General features: G+C 42.6%; 1 protein-coding gene across 2 annotated transcripts in view; it reads left to right on the plus strand.

The window, feature by feature from the left end:
• GINM1 (glycosylated integral membrane protein 1) overlaps positions 1-15,381 on the plus strand; it is an 81,155-nt gene extending 65,774 nt beyond the window's left edge. Inside the window, exons 6-8 of one of the 2 annotated variants that reach the window (XM_088455973.1) lie at positions 505-635; positions 861-1,024; positions 13,600-15,381. In XM_088455973.1, the coding sequence (XP_088312099.1) occupies positions 505-635; positions 861-1,024; positions 13,600-13,696 (392 nt within the window). In that variant the 3' untranslated portion in view covers positions 13,697-15,381. Of the gene's footprint in view, positions 1-501; positions 636-860; positions 1,025-13,599 lie in introns of both variants that reach the window. The other variant, XM_088455941.1, reaches the window with a different exon arrangement.
• The last annotated feature ends 1,876 nt before the right edge of the window (positions 15,382-17,257 follow it).

Raw genomic sequence — 17,257 nt, forward strand, 5'->3', positions numbered from 1 at the left:
TCTCCAGAGGTCTCCTGTCCTCTTGTGTCATTGATGCTACGTCGAGTAGCTGCACTTCGCAGGGCTAGAGGGGATCCTACACAATTCTAGGCACCTATCCTATGACTTTTGACATTTCAGTGTGTACATAGGCTGTTATCAAAATGAAAGGAGAGCAAAGGAGACCAGTTCTTTTCAGGAAGCATAAACTATGGTCAAACTCTAGAATATATGTCCATGCTTAGAATAGTGCATAGAGATGAGCATTATACACTTCATGTTTTATAGAGGTGTGAGAGATAGATATATATATATATATATATATATATATATATCTATCTCGATCTATTATTTTTTTTTATTGTTATGTGTTTTATCCTAATAAGGTGATGGTTAATAACCCTTGGAAGCACACCCTTTGCCATTTCATTATTACATTTGTGTAGGCTATTTATTTAGACTATTACATAAACAACCATCTACCTGCACTGCAGTAACAACATATTATGTGGTTTGAATCAGCAGGTGATAGTGTTCCACAACAAACCACCAGAGAGTATAACATTGGGCAGAATACAACATTGGACGAGGAGCCATTTCCTGGCAAGCTCCCAGAAACCCCTCTGCGAGCAGTGATTCCAGCTTCGTCTTATAAGGTGATATATAGTGTACATTAACTTGCAGACCTTGGGAAGTAGATTCTCTTGCAAAGTGCTAAACTGATTTTTGTTACTGATTGATTGTACATGGGGACCGGTTTTCACTTGTCTATTACCAGTAAAAGAGCACTGGTGAATGTGTTGTGCTTCTGGAAAATCATTCTAAGAAACCTGTGTAAATATATAACATTACTTTTGTATAAAGTTTATGTTTTATTTTAGGTAATGTGCCAGATTGCAGATGATGTGAGGGAGAAGCTGTGCCACATATGGTTTGTTCTGTATCCCGTCTTGGTTAACCTCCTACAGGTTGTTTTTTTTGGAGTTGTAGGAGCTACTATTGTACTGGAGCTACTGAAGATCGTGTACCCATTGAGAGAACAAAAGTAAGTCATAATTTCTCTGGACCAGCTAAATGAGGTTTTGCTCTAAGGCAGGTTGAAGACTGGTTTTAGCATCTTGGTTTTTTTGTATTTGTATAACAGTGCATAAGGCAGAGTTTTTATCATGAAATACTTATTTAACTATTTGTCCACATATGCTGGATATGTATTCTTCATGTGTTAAACATTACTCAGTTCAATATAACATAATAAAATGATTGTATGTAATAAAGTTAAAAAAAAACACTCAAAAAGCACTTAAAAAAATTAAATGATGTACATTTCTTTTCCTGCACAGACCTCATAGTGCTCTATTCATAATGCAAAGGAGGCTCTGTGAAGTCACTAGAAAAGAGGACTTACTCTTAGACTTCTTTTTGTAGTTCCTTCCTTTTAGTTTACTGGAATATACAATTGAATATGGTCATACCATTCACTGGTATGTAGAGAAATCTTAGAGAGAAATGATTTTGGAGACTTAATATATGGCTCCTGATGTGTACCCCTTATTACATGGGATGTATTTAACACCGTAATGAGAGGAAGCTTTATAGATTTTGATTCTTAAGGCTATTCATAGATAATAGAGAGTCTGCGAACCATATAGTCTATTGAAGAGGTATACCACTTTTTTTTTTCTTCCTTCGCTAGAGGGCACAAGGATGACACTGGGGTATAGCCTGGAGAGGAGAGTCTGGGCACCAAATAGTTAATTGAAAATACCCACAACCCCAGGCTCCTCTCCGCTGTACCCCAGCCACTAGACCTCTGTTTAAGTTAGAGAACTGGGCACCTTTTTTAAGGGGGGACTGTGTTAGATGGTCCCCCTGCATTTTATTTAATTTATTTGTTATTTTTTACTTACGAGTGGGCAGTGTATAGCATCCTGTAGAATGCCCCCACTGCCGCTCCACTCCACAGCACTGACGACCGGGTTAGAGACTTCGACCTTGGACTCCTGACACCGAAGCCGCAGTTGGTGCTGACAAGGGGTCAAAGTAAGGCAGGGAGCCGCAGATTGCGGCTGTTTACCGCCAGTGTAGGAGACCATCAGCGGTACTGGCTAGTGGGGGCTCCCGGTCTCCCGCGCTGCCCACTAGACAACCAGGGACTGACAGTGCTGCAGGGGGCTGCTTAATAGCAGCCGCAGTCATCACTCTTCAGGTCCGGCCAGATGGGGGAGGTGGCACTCCCTGTTAGCCCCACACCCAAACTAGGGGCGCGCACTTCTCACAGAGACGGCAAGTCCCAAGTAGGATCCTCTCCTCCTCATCCAGAATGCTGAGCGGTCATTTTCCTCAGCCTGGTTATGTGAATTTAACTCCTTCCTGTCTGTATACAGCTGAATTGTTGAGTAATATTGCCCATATTTTTATGCATTGAGTGGTCTATGTGCATGTGAGTATTTCTACTCTGTGTCTGTGTGCTTGCTTATATCACTGGTCATTTGGGGGACAGCTCTCTACATTTGGAGCACAATGGCCTTTGCGTCAGTTGCTTTACGGCCCTGCAACAGACGATCTCTCCTGCTGAATACAGTCAGGAACTGGCTTGGGCGTCTAAATTAACACAGGTAATGTCACAGTTTGTAGACCGGATGGCAGCTCCAGTGCCCCCTTTTCCCTACCGCGGTGCCTCAGCTTCTTGCGGTGGAGCCACCGTGGATACAGACATTTTCTCTGTCAGTCCAGGGACTAGCTCAGGTGTCCCCATCTTTTCAGCAAATGCTGCATACAGATAGGGCTCCCAGACGCAGGCCTACTGCATGCGAGAGCTTGACTTTTTATCTGGAGGAGCTTTGGAATCTGAAGTATCCTCAGATGGGGAAACAAATGCTTCTATTACCTCTGACTTTGAAACGTCTTCAGTCCCTGAGGAGGCTTTGGGCCTGATTCAGAGCCGCTCGTAAGCGGCCGCTCGTTCGCTCTGAGCGATGTTTGCCCAACTGCGCATGCGTACGGATCGTTATACGCATGCGCGAACCAGTCAGTGCGGTTGAAATTCATGTGCTCGCAAAATAGCGAATGCCTGATAATTGGAGTAGGCGTATGTGGGTGGTAACGGGGGAAGGTGCTTGAAAACGGGGAGTGGAGATCCGAACGCAGGCGTGCTTAAAGGTCAAAAAGGGGCGTTTTATGGTTGTGCATAATTAAAACAGCAGCGTCATTAACCACGTCACTGGGTTATTTTATAGCCAGAACTGCTCGCAAAATTGTGGTAGCAAAAACCAACCCCAAGAATAGTGAGCAGTTCATACCCTGGTCGATGTACTCGATTAATCTAATAAATAGCGGACATGATGTAGGATGCGAGCGGCCAGGGGGCGTATTTTTTTAAAAAACGACCGCAAGTTTTGTTCGCTCGTTCAGACCTAGAGGCGTGAACAGACCGCAAAGAGCGAACTGTTGATTTGAATAGCCACCCCTATTTTCTGGACGAGCGAGCGCTAATTGCATCCGGCTCTGAATCAGGCCCTTTGTCTCCAGTAGATGTAGAGGCTCTTATTAGAGCAGTAAACGCTGTTCTCCTTGTTGAGGACGCCGAGCAGCCTCCTAGATCCAAAGACAAAAGAGTACCGTAATGGAAATGGTCTTCAGCGCAGCTACAGGATCTTCTAGCGGAGGAATGGTCTCACACCAATAAACGCTTTTGTGTGTCCAGGCGCATTGCTGCCTTTTACCCTCTCCCAGCAGCGGTCAGGGCTAAGTGGGAGTGTCCTCTCCTGTAGACTCTCTTATTAAATCGTCCCTCCTTCCTATCCCTAACACTGCATCTCTCAAGGATCCCACAGATAGGAAGTTAGAAAATTTTCTGAAGTCCATTAATGTTAATGCAAGTGCTCTGGCTCGTCCTGCTTTAGCATTGGCCTGGGTGGCTAAAGCTATTGGCCGCTGGGTGGAGGCTTTAGAGGATGGTCTCACCTCAGGCACTCACAGGGGTGACCTGGTATCTTTAGTGGTGCATGTTAAGGATGCAGCTTGCTATCTCTCTGAAGCGCCCATTGACTCAGGGATTTTAACATCTAAAGAGTAGGTTTCTACTATTGCAGCCAGAAGAGCACTATGGTTGTGCACATGGAGGGCCGACTCAGATTCAAAGAAGGCGCTTGAAGCCCTTCCTTATTCCGGAGACATTCTGTTCGGTCCGGAGTTGGACAACATAGTGGCCACTCTGGCGGCATCTAAGTCCGCCTTCTTACCTTCAGTTGCTGCTCCCAGACCTAGGACTTCAGTATCTCGTTCCTTTCATCTGCAAAGGCAAAGTCAGAAGTCAGTCATTTCCTAGAAGCCAGGGTTTGATCACCAATAGCTCCAAGCCCCGTAGTAAGCAACCATGGTCCACCAAACGTGTGGCGGACAAGCCTGCCGCATGATGGGGCGGGCCTTCTCCCAGGTGACCTCAGGGTGGAAGGCCGGTTTGTTCACTTTTCGGCAGTGTGGATACAGACCACAACAGACGCTTGTGTCAGAGGCGTTGTATCTCAAGGATACGCTCTCACATTTCGGCAGCGTCTGCTGTCCCGGTTCTTTTCTACCGGTCTTCCCACACAGCCAGTAAAGGCAGAAGCTCTAGAGGAATCTATTCTCTCTACTGGCCTCAGGGGTCATTATCCCTGTTCCCCCGTCTCAACAAGGGTTAGGCTTTTACGATACAGAAGCCAGATGGCTCATTTCGCCCCATTCTCAATTTAAAGCATTGAACAAATTTCCGCATGGAGTCTCTGCAGCCCATCATTCTAGCCCTGGAGCGGGTGAACTTTATGGAGTCGTTGGATATCCAGGATGCCTATTTAAAATCCCCATTCGGGCCAATTACCAGCATTTCCTCAGGTTTGCGGTACAAACCAACCACTATCCGTTTCAGGCGTTAACCCGCCACTATCTGTTTCATGCATTACCCTTTGGCCTGTCCACAGCCCCTTGTGTGTTTTCGAAGGTCATGGTGGTAATGGCAGCACATCTTCGATACAGGGGCTTCGGAATCTTACCCTACCTGGACGACTTGCTTCTCCTGGCCCAGTCTCAGTCAGTTCTCAGAGATCACATCCATCTGACGATAGAGCTTCTACAGTCACACAGATGGATAACCAATTGGTGGAAAACCACGCTATCTCTGTCCCAGGAAATGCTACACTTGGGAGCCTTGTTGGACTCAGAGTCTTCCTTCTTCCGGGCAAAATCTTGATCTTATATGCCAGAATCTGGTCCTTTCTATGCCAGCGTCTAGTGTCCATTTATTCGTGCATGCAGATTCTGGGGTCTCTGGTCTCAATGTTCGACATGGTGGAGTACGGTCAGTTCCACTCCCGGCCTCTTCAAGGGGTCATTCTGAAACGATGATCAAGTTGCGCCCAAACCTCAAGGCACAGACTCTTATTCTTCCCAGAGAAGTGCGTCTCTCTCTACTGTGGTGGCTCCAGCACTGACATCTGGACAAGGACCGCCCCGTTTGGATCCAGGACTGGGTCTTACTCACGACCGATGAAAGCCTTCGGGGGGTGAGGGCGGTGAGCTGTTATCAGACCTCGTTGGAAGGTCTAGAGAAGCTGCTTTCCATCAACATCCTGGAACTTCGTGCCTATTTTGCTTGGTGTGCGATTAGGGGCTTTAACACCAGTTCTTTCCGTCTATCCCGCATACTTTCTTTACTGCAGGCAGGTTTGGATTTGAAGGTCCAGATTTCGCACTTGTCTGTTCTCTTCCAAAGGCAGATAGCACTGCTCCCGGACGTGTGAACCTTTTTTCCAGGGTATTCTCCATGTTCAGCCACCATTTGTGTCTCGTGTGGCTCCCTGGGACCTGTTGCTGATTCTCCAAGCTCTTCAGTAGGCTCCCTTTGAACCAATATAAACGGTTGATTTACGCTGGCTCACATGGAAAACCTTTTTTCTTCTAGCCATCACGTCGGCCCGGAGGGTATCAAATTTGAGAACAGTATCGTGTCGCTTTCCTATACTTATCTTCCATTCAGACAGGCCTGTGTTGTGGATTTGCCTGGACTAGCTTCCCAAGGTGGTGTTAGGCTGCCACAAAAATCAAGAAATTATGGTACCTGCTTTCCAGATTTCGGATTTTCCTCAGCCAGGAGCTTCCTTGGATGTGGTGAGGGCGTTTTTACACCTTTGATACTTCGGGTATTCTGTGCTTTCTTCAGCTCAGGAGCGTCCCAGCCCATAAGGGGACTGTTTTGGGAAGTTCCAGTGTCATCCCTATTTTTATGCAAATAAATGTGCAGTGAAGAATTGGGTGCAAATGTAGAATTGCTTTTATCATTGTTTTTTTTTTATCGGGTCCACCTTTAGGAGTTTGTTTATAAAAGATAATTGCAGAACACCCTGCAATTATTAAGCAGTCCCAGGATGTATATATGGAGGACCATAGCAGATATCTACTATATCTGCTTCAGTCCTCAATTTCCAATTGCAAAAGCAGCCCCCATAGATTTTTATGAGGGCTGTTTAACTGCCTTATTTAATAAGTTCTAGAATGCAAAGGATTCTGAAGATTGGCCCCGGTAGCAAGCGCCATCTTCAGATTACTTTAGCCCACATTAATCTATAGGCTACAAGCCACAAAAGTGTTCTACTGACCATGCATGCGAGAAGCATAGTTGTGTTTCCAACTCGGAAATAAGTTCAATCACTTTATAACACATTGCGGGGATGGACTCCAATCAGAGCCTCTATCCATGGATATGAATAATGTTACATTTTGGCTATACTTAGGGGTATATTTACTAAAGGTCAATTTGGGGTTTTTGGTTGTTTTTCCATCTGTTTTGCAAACCGACCATTTGCTAAAGTCAAAAATGCCAAAAACCCAACTTTAGAACATCCGACCAACAATCGATTTATCCACATAGAGAAGAATAGGATCTGCATATTTACTATTGATCGGTTTTAAAAACCGACCAAAAATCTACAGCACAACTACGGGAAACCCTCCCAAAAAATAGACCTGTGCGGCTCTGCAAATCAATCCATCTCTGAATCGGACCCGACCTGTCATTTCCCGTTAGCACTTTACACAATGTCCGTGGGGTTTGGTGGTGGTTTTTTATTTTCCCAAGACCTACGGATGTCTACATGTACTGAAGAGGAGCTCACCCAAGGATTTGGCAAGCATGAAGGGTGCGTGTTTACTGTATTTATTTTAATATTTTCTTTACAGGCAGACTTGTCAGTGGGCCCTCAATGTCCTGTCATGCTGGCACTTGTTGTTCCAGATGCAAGACAGGCTGTCTGGGACTTGTAGTCCACATGTAACGAACAATATTATCTTTTTTTCTCACGGTTAACCCCGCATCCACCACCACTTGGGATGCAGAGAATAGTCCTGGGGATTTTAGCGCAGTGCTTCTAGTTCAACAGGAGGGGAAACCCCATTTTATTTTTGAGGTCCCCACTTTCCGTGGAATTCCAGGTCTATGCTGACGAGTTTGGGACTGGTTAATGGGACAACAGGAAGGACCTTATGCTTTGTGTTCCCTGCTATGGCATTATACCCCCGGCTGGTTCAGCCCAGTGTAGGTTATTGGAGAATAGGGAAAACCCAGTTCTGTTTTTTTCCCCCTATTCTCCAATACCAGCCCTGGCTGAGAGGTCCAAGGATGCTTATTGATTTGGGGGAAGGGACCTCACGCATTTTTATTTAGTTTTTTTTTTTAATTTGAACTATTTTTAGTCTTTTACACCTAACAAAGCCTGCATAGATCATGATGATCTGTGCTGTGCTTCTGTTTGGGTGGGTTTGCCATTGTTTTTTCATTTCTGTTTGCCGTCTGTTTTGAATTGAAACCCTTTAGAGCTGTAAAAACGACTGACATTGATGTCTGGTTTCAATTGAAGCTGATACTCAATGGATAGTAAATAGTAATTTTTTAAGACTGTTAAACACTGTCAATGATCAGCAATTGTTGGTTTTGGTTCTAAATGTACCCCTTCATTTCTTATTTGCCGCATAAACTGCATATTAGAAATGAATACATAAAATTATAATTATATGGACCAATTCCAATATTTAATAAATATGACCCTTTTTCTTAAGCCATATTAGTATGTCACACTATACATAAGTACTGTTATTTGGTATTGTTAAACTTAGAGGTAGATGACCATCTAGTTCCATTTCCATTTTGGATGAATATTTAGTGCCTCACAAATCAAATAAAAGCTATTTGGGAAAAATCATAGAAAGAATCATGGGAAACTGTATTTTACCATTTTTCTCATTATCTGCCCAGATATGTCCAATAAAAGAAAACCTCATATATTCTTAATATGCTACAAAAGAGACAGTCTTATATTATGTAGAGTAATGAATAAAAAAATATATATATATTTCTGGCAGATCTTATAAATGTAACAATTGTCCTGGTCATAAAGGGCTGAAAACCCCTCAGTGTAGGAAGCTGTTTAATGTCAGTTCTGGTTTTACTTTTAAATATTTTTATATAATTTTAAAATGCACCTTTGAGACTGTGGGGGACATGTAATTTCGATAGCTGCGCACGTTATGTGCTACAGTTATCGCTTCCCTGCATGTAATAATGTGATCAGAATGACAAGGGCGCTATTTGCAAGTTATGAACGGTTAGTGGCACTAACTGTTCCAACAACTGCAGCTGCTGGTGCCGCACTCACACAGCACTACCCCTGGCAAAAAAAAAAATTTCCTCGGGTGCCTCTGGGAAGTTTTTGACAGACGCATGCATAGAATCCCTGTAAGCGCCAGTCAAAGCAGCCACGAAGAGCTAGATTCACCAGACAGGAGATTTAACACACTCCCTCTTTTTAATCAAGTATTTTTTTATCATATTTCTTTTAACAATAGAAAAAAGAAAAACAAATAATATACCTCCAATAACGTACAGCAATACATAGGAATCAGTACAATAGTAGAGTAGTTGACATTCCAACAAAATTTTCCTTTTTTTACCATAGTTCTACAGTACATAATATAAGAGAAAATATAAAAACAAATACAAGCATTTAACATTTCACAATATCAATCTTGCATATAATATAAACTAAATATTTCAATTTATTCAGTTATATATGAATGGCTTACGGAGACACACCAAACACAAGTACTAAGGAATCGTAGTCACTAGCGATCTGGGAGAGCATAGCAGGATTTCTGCCACAGGGACCAAACTATATCAAATTTACTACGCCATTTCCATTTCTGGTACAAATAACGTTCATGAGATATTGTCAAATTAAACAAGGCCACCCAGGATGCAATGGTGGGTGGATCAGAGGCCATCCACATGCGGGCAGTGTACACCCTTGCCAGAGTTAAAAGGTTACACTGTACAACAAATTAATACTTTTAATTTGTTTCCTTTCTAAAAATAGTCATACATTACTAATTTGAGGTCAAGAAAAACTAAAATGATTTCAGAATGTTATTACTAGCTCTATTTTTTTAGCTACATTGCTTGCACTATACTGTATGTACATTAGTAATATAGTCATAGTGAAAAGCTATTTTAAAATAATCTATTTTCTTGATAGAAAATAAATAACAGTTGTTTTTAATTCAATCAATCACAAATAAGAACACAAAACGAAACAAACATACAGCATACGAAAGTACTATCTAATATAGTGGCCTATTCATGGGGGTGCTTTCTCTTTGCTTGTCGCTTGTACTCCTCTTCTGGGGCATCTCTTGTCACTGTCCAACAGTAGTGATTCACCTACCTTGATATCTTTGTTCCACTGCTGAAATGTCTTGGTGGAATCGCTCACTATGCTTGTCACTCAGTGCACCACAGTTATCTTGTGTGGGCAATCCCATGAAACGCATATATTTGAATAGGGGAGGGGACAAATAAGTGATTCATTTAATTGGGTCATTAGGCCCCACCCCCTCTGCCCGGAACGCAGATTGCTGGTAAGATTCTCTCCATTCTGCCCACTTCACTAGGAATACCCCTACATTGTCATAAATGGGCTATATCTCGGAACTCAGAGCTAACTGAGAGTTTTAAATGTTATATTCATTCTTTACATGCTGAAATCAGAAGTAACTATTTTCACATCGGAAACATTTTCATTCTTGTGCAGTGTTATTGACCTATAATCTAAGTGAAACAGAGATGGAATCCTCCAAATCCAGGCCAAATAAACAAATACGCGCAGACAGCAAAGGTACACAGATACCCGTGCCTCGCACACCATCAACCACACTAGTCCAAAATAAAGCAATACAAAGGCACGACCAGAGGAAATGCCAGAAATCAGCAGAAGGAGCAGAGCATTGGGGCAGGAGTCCACATCAGAACCACCAAACTCGAAAAGTATAAGCGGAGTCCAGTAAACCCTATGCAAAATATACAATTGTATCTTCTAAAATCTGGCATAAACCATAGCCTCCCGAGGAGTCCCCACAACAACTTTCCAGTTATCGTCAGTCAGAGTACCCAAATCATTATCCCAACGGGCTCTAAGGTTAGTCAATACCCCTTCACCCCTAGAAGATAGAAGTAAGGAGTAGGCCACAGAGACTGATCTCTTAGAAGGCAAAGTACGCACCAATAAATGCATCGGAGCCTCACAAAAATCAGGAACTGCGTCCCTCCACTGTGCACAGAGAGCATGTCGAAGCTGAAGGTATCTGTAAAAGAAGTGAGCTGGAAGACCATATTTAGAGGACAAATATGCAAAAGAGTGAAGAACCCCATCTTGATATAACTGACCAATAGCTACCACCTCATATGACTCCAAGCCAAGTTACCCTGCAATCCCCTAAATTCTGAAAAGTAAAGATTACCCCAAAGCGCAGAGCATGGATCAACTGGGGTCTCCCCCAATAATTTCTCCCCAGCGAGCCACACCCTACGGGCCTGTTGCAGTAACGGTGGACACAGAGAGAGAGAGAGAGAGGTACGGGCCTGCAAAAACTGTAAGGGAGAAAACTTCATGCCCGCTTTTGCAAGAAGAGCCAATTGGAGATCCCCTTGATTCACAGGAGTGACCCATTCTCTCAACTGAGACATTTGAGCAGCTAGGTAATAAAGCTATAAATCAGGCAACGCTAGTCCGCCCTCCCCTCGCGGCCGACTCAGTGTCTTATAAGCTATACGTTGAGTATAAATTAAGTTAAATTGAGTAAACCACCTAAGGGAAAAATTGTACGCACTTGGAGGAGGGGTGTCAGAAATATGTTGGATTTGTCCCAGTTTATGCGAACACCTTTTCCACCAATTCGAGAAGTGCAGGCAAAGAGCTCTGTATATTTGTCAAAAACAGAATCATATCATCTGCATAAAGTCCAATTTTTTCCTCTTTTTCCATGATCTTGAAACCAGAGAGGAGGCTCTAATAGCACAGGCCAAGGGCTCTATAGCGAGGGCAAACAATAAAGGGGGACAGTGGGCATCCCTGTCTAGTCCCCCTTTCCAATTGAAAAATATTCGTAACAAAACCATTCACACTGACTCTGGCAGCCGGACATGAATAGAGGAGTTTAATCCATGTCAGGAATTTAGAACCTCCCATAGAAAAGGCCAATCCACCGAATCGAATGCACGTGCTGCATCCAGAACACTCTCCCTCTTTAATAAATTAAGTTATAATACACCCGGCCAGTGTATGGACCTGCTTCACCTCGATATTGGGCGAAGCAGGTCCAGACAATTACCGATCGATATCCACATGGTAACACTATGTAACACATTTTTTGTCCTTGGGTAGTAAGTGCTGTTTCTTCATTGCTTATGTCTCAAAAGCATGGAAAATGGTATTTATTCCCATCAAACATTGCTTTTGTGATTAGGACATTTTTTACTTTGAAATGTACATAATTCAGATGAGAAAAGGGCGAATTTGCATTTTCTTTCAAACAATGTGAGAAAAAAATCCACTTATGTATGAAAAGTAACATAATGTTGTACAAACATGACCACAAAAGAATTAGAAGTGAGTAGCTTTTCCAGTTTTACGATTATACAGTACATCACTTTCACGAATCAGCCCCCAGATGTAGTCTCCTATAATGTTCTCATTATACTGTCCTTGGTAGCGGCATTCAAACTCCAGTATATCCTGGTGGAAGCTCTTGCCTTGTCCCTTTGAGTATGCTCCTATGTTCTCCTTGAATTTCTCAAGATGAGAAACATCCCGCACCAAAGTCTCAACCAACTCCACATACTTTTTGGCCAGGAAGCAATAAAGCTGGTTCAAGCAGCTTCTTCCTTCTGAGTAAGCATCTTTGGGAATTCCTTGCAATGCAGGATCTTCTTAAAATGTGGTCCCACAAAAGTAACGACTTTGACCTTTGTCTCAGACAGCTTAGGGAAGAATTCTTGAAGGTACTTGAAGCCAAATCCTTATCTAGAGCTCTAACAAATTGTTTCATAATGCCAAACTTAATGTGTAATGGAGGCATCAGCACCTTCCTGGAGTCCACCAGTGGCTGCCACTTGCAGTTATTCGCTGCCCACACAGAACTTTGGAGCTGATTCAGACCCGCTCACTCGGATGCATAATCTCATAGCTGCCCGATTTTCGCAATATGAGTATGCATTGCAGTGCGCGTGCGCAAAACAGTGCAAGAGATCGGGAAGCGTTCGCTCATTGTGCATAGACAGCCCAGCCGAGTGAGTGACAGGAGAGGCCGTTTGTGGGTGGTGACAGGTGCAGACTACTAGAAATGGGGGAGTGGAGGTGCGAACGCAGGCGTGCCTGAGTGTTGCAACGTCGTTTCAGAGGCGTGCATAATTAAAAGGCAGCGTCCTAAAACACGTCACTTGGTGGGATTTCACACTGAAATGATCGCAGTGCTTGCGGCAGGGTATAGTCAACCTTAAGCGCTGCGATCGCATCCGATGGTGCTCGATGTACCAATGTTTTCATGCACGTCCAGGTGGACGCAGGTGGGCGTCTTATGAATGGCTGATGGGCGTCTGCATACACTAAGTGATCGCACGCCAAGACATAGCAGGCGTGCTAATGCCTTGCCGTGCGATCACCTGCCTTGCTGGGTGTGCACTGGATTTGCATATGCTGGGTGCGAGCGAGCCGGTCTGAATGAGCTCCTTTGTACGCTGTGGCCAGTGTCGTCTGTTGTAGTTCACCTTGGTGTCCCTGCTGACCCAAAAGCAAAGAAAGCAGGGAAACTTGATAACCCATTAGGAATCCCATCATTTTGAAATCTCCAATGACCTTCCATCATATTTCAAGGCTTGTAACAAGGTACAGTCCGGGTTATTAGGCTCCCCTCTGGCAGAGTTGGACTGCTCTGCAGCACCCGCATTGCAACTGCACTGAAGTATCAAGAATGTCCTGGAAAATAAGAACTTTAAAAAATATATCTGACCTGTTCACAAAAGCATAGTTTGTGGGGAATAATTGTCATTTCTATGCTCTTGGGGCACGGGCAATTAGGAAATAACAATTCAAAGGACAAACAAACAAAAATAAATGTTATTACATAGCGTAATACATCTCCCCCTGTATTGCAAGGTTTATATCAAAATAGCTTTGTTATTTTAATGTCTGTACAAAAACATTTGTTTTGTGTGTGTTTTTTTTTTTTTTTTAATATATGAACCTATGTTTTTGTTTTTAGGGGAATGCTGCAGTCGAATGATCTCAATGAGTCTCCAAAGTTTCTTCCTTTAATACCAAGCAGCACCAACACAATGGAGAAGGGAACCATTCTATGAATCTGGAGTTTGCCATCTTGGTCTGCCAGTTTAGTTTTTACAATTGGATTGTGGCCTCCAGCTGTAAATGATGTTCAGTGATCAGCTAAATATGCCTCCTAAATTATTGTAGGAATTCTTCATGGGAGACTGAGTGGCGGTCATGCCCAGTAACAGAACACATGTTGGAATTGCCTTTTATATTATGGCTCGTGCATACATGTTGAAAATTGGAAGACAACATTTTTTAGTTTGACACATTTAAACAAATCTGTTTTAAAACAAGGGCTAGGCTTCCCTCCAGCATAGTTTTCTATGCAGTTAATAAATGTTCCCATAGAATGCCATGGTATTTTATTTAACATTGCAAGAAATGTCAAAATGAACAAAGCAAAGCATATAAGAAAGTGTGTACAAAGGTCTATATGGTTACATTATTTGTTGGAATATCAGTGACAAAGCTTGTTTAATAGGATTTGTGAACGCGTGTTAAATGCTTGTGTGTATGAGACCTAATAGTGACAAAGTATCAACCATCATGTAGTACAGATGCCTCTGGACACTGCTCTATGTATTGCAGTGTGCCCATGAGTCCTAATATGTCTGCTTCATTTTAAGTATAAAATGCTTGTAAAAGGAAAAGCAAATAGAATAGCTCCCTTTAAAGTATGAGTATTTTTTTTCTATAATGGAAAGGATGAATCTCTGAAGTTCTCCCAAAATGTCAAATTTGCTTCTCAAGTGCAAAAAAAAAGTATCTTTTACATTCTTGAATCATTAGAAAACATTAGAGAATGTTGTCTACTAAAAACAGTTTACTTGGGTTTTTGCTCCAGCATCATAAGTTTAAAAACTGCTGAATTTCATGTTCAATTATTATTTTTTATAAAATACTGTATATTCTGACGGCCATGAGCAGTTCATCCGACACCAAGCACTTTTTCTCTAGGCATTCAGCCAACTTTATTTATCTTTTAACAAATACAATCGCAATCTGGATGGGAAGGGGGAGGGGGGATCTGTTGGTCACCATTTTGTGCCATGCATCCTTTTGAGACTGGAAAGTTATTAACAACTGACATCAAATGCTGTCTCTAAATAACACTAATTCACTTGCAGTACTGTAGGATATAAATTGTATTTTCACAGGCATATTTTATATTTATTTTTTATCAATAGCCGGACACAGATATTTGTCTATTAACATCTTTATCATTATAGATTTTCCTAGGTTGTGTTGTTAGAATGGTTTGAACACTTAACGCACCCGAGACTGTTAAATATAATAAAATAACGGTAAATGTAAAGACAATCCTATAACATTATTTGGATCAATCCACAAAATATGTATACGTTCTGATTCTTGTTCTTTGTAATCTAAGAAGAATACATAATGTAAAGTGGTTTCATGTGAACAAAACATGTGAACGATCCTGTTCTCTTTGCTCAGGAAGTTGCAGTACAGTAAATATTCGCCATACTGTAAATTCTACATCACAACTTGAATGTGCTGCACCTTAGTAATAAAAATGAACATATTAAAGTCATTTTGTTTCATAGTTCACACTACATCTTTGTTTTTTGACATTTTGGAGCTAAATAACCAAATGTGATTTTATTTTTGTTTTGAAAAGTCATTAAATCTTTTTCTGTTTTGTTAGAAGGAAAACAAATTTAATGAATAAAATGTTTTGTATTCACGTCTATACTTTCACTTTTCTTTCCAAGTTTTTGCCTTGTACAGCTGCGTAATGCCAAAATGTTTAAATTTCTCAGTGAATGTTGTCTCTGCTTCCATCACTGATCTCTGATGTAGTTGGCATCCTAGCATGCGGGATGCCGACGGTCTGAATACCGGCGCCGAAATCCCAACACCAGTATCCCGACCGCCGGCATCCCGAAGGTAAGTATCAGGGTGTTAGGGTTAGGCATTAGGGTGCGGGGAGGGGTAGGTTGGGTTTAGGCACTAGGGAGGGAGGTTAGGTTTATACACCGGGGAGGGGATGATAGGATTAGGGTGTGGGAGGTTAGGGTAGGGGTTAAAAAAACACTTATCTGTCTTCCATATGGGTGTCGGGTTTCTGGCTGTCGGTATTCTGACCAGCGGCATCCCGACAGCCGGCATTTCATACCCAGCCCCTCTCAGCAATTTATTTTTCTACAGAGGAGGCCCCAGACGGAGACTCCACACGGGCCCCCTCCTCTCTTAATACGCCCCTGCTTTCAGTCTGTATATCACTTATATAAGGGTGCTTCAATAAATAAGGTAACAAGACCTCATTATGTAAATTTATTTAACTCTTACATATACGTATAATCAATAGTATGGCCTTGGTACAGATTATTTTTCCATGTAGTCCCCATACTTGTCTAAGCATTTGTTCCAACGGTACACAAAGGCATCTATCCCAGCATGGAAGAAATCAGTGTCAAGAGCCTGAAGCCAGGACACGATGGCTTGCTGAACTTTGGTTGCAAATCACTTTCCACTCAGGTACTTCTTCAATGGTCCAAAGAGATGGAAATCACTCTGTGCCTGGTCAGGGCTGTAGGGAGGATGGTCCAGTACCTCCAAATGGTAACAACATAAAAACTCACGCGTGCAATTTGCTGAGTGTGGCCTAGTGTTATCGTGCAGCAATTCAACGCCTGTTCGCAGTAACCCAGGTCGTTTGACTAATTGCCCTCAGCAACCGGCTCAATATGTCAAAATAGCGGTCAGCATTCACAGTATCTTGGTCGAGTGCACAAAAATCCCAACCTATTTGTTCTGTGAACTTCTGTGAATTGCTTCGGTAATCGGCGTGAACACTTTTTCCTGTACCCCAGTTGCTCATGAATGATGTGCATAGTACCCACTAAGATGTTTAGTACATCAGCTATATCACTAACTCGAATGCCTCATCCTCCTGAATCAGACCTTCAATGCAGCATAAACTGTCATCTGCGGTGATGTGCTTGGCCGGCCGAATCGCTGCTCATCTTGATCATCTATCCTGCCATTGTCAAAGGCTGTGCACCAAACCTGTTTCTGTGAGATGACGTTATCACCGTACTCATTGACAAGTTGGAGAGTAATTTCAGCTGCTGATGTTCTCTTTAGACACAGAATTCTGATCACGTTACTCACCTCAATGCAGGGGTGTATCTAGGGATCTGAGTGCCTGTGGCAAGGTAATTGACAGGTGTCTCCCATATTTTCTGAATAATTACACACTGTACTAAGTGTAGAACAAAAAAAAAAACTTAGGATAATTAATACAAAAAAATGTGATGGATATAATAATGATATTTTCTTCAGGGTCCATAGGGGGTTCAAAGGGTTGACCATGGGCACCACGCAGTTAAAGCTTTAGCTCCCAGGATGCACTGGGTCCATTCTCTATACCCCGAGCCACAGGTACCTCAGTTTAAGTTGGTGCCCGACCGGAGTCTGGTCACTGTTTGCACAGGGGGGGGCTGATTAGCAGCCTTTTATTTTTTGAGTTGATAGTTTGCTTTTACCTTGAACTCTTCAGAGCGGCAGCGGCAGACTGTCCATTGGACGTCCAAGCTGCCGCTCCGTCACCACGCCGACGCCAG

This window comes from Taudactylus pleione, unplaced genomic scaffold, assembly GCF_031769625.1.
Source record: "Taudactylus pleione unplaced genomic scaffold, aTauple2 ptg000006l, whole genome shotgun sequence".
NCBI classification, from domain to species: Eukaryota; Metazoa; Chordata; class Amphibia; order Anura; family Myobatrachidae; genus Taudactylus; species Taudactylus pleione.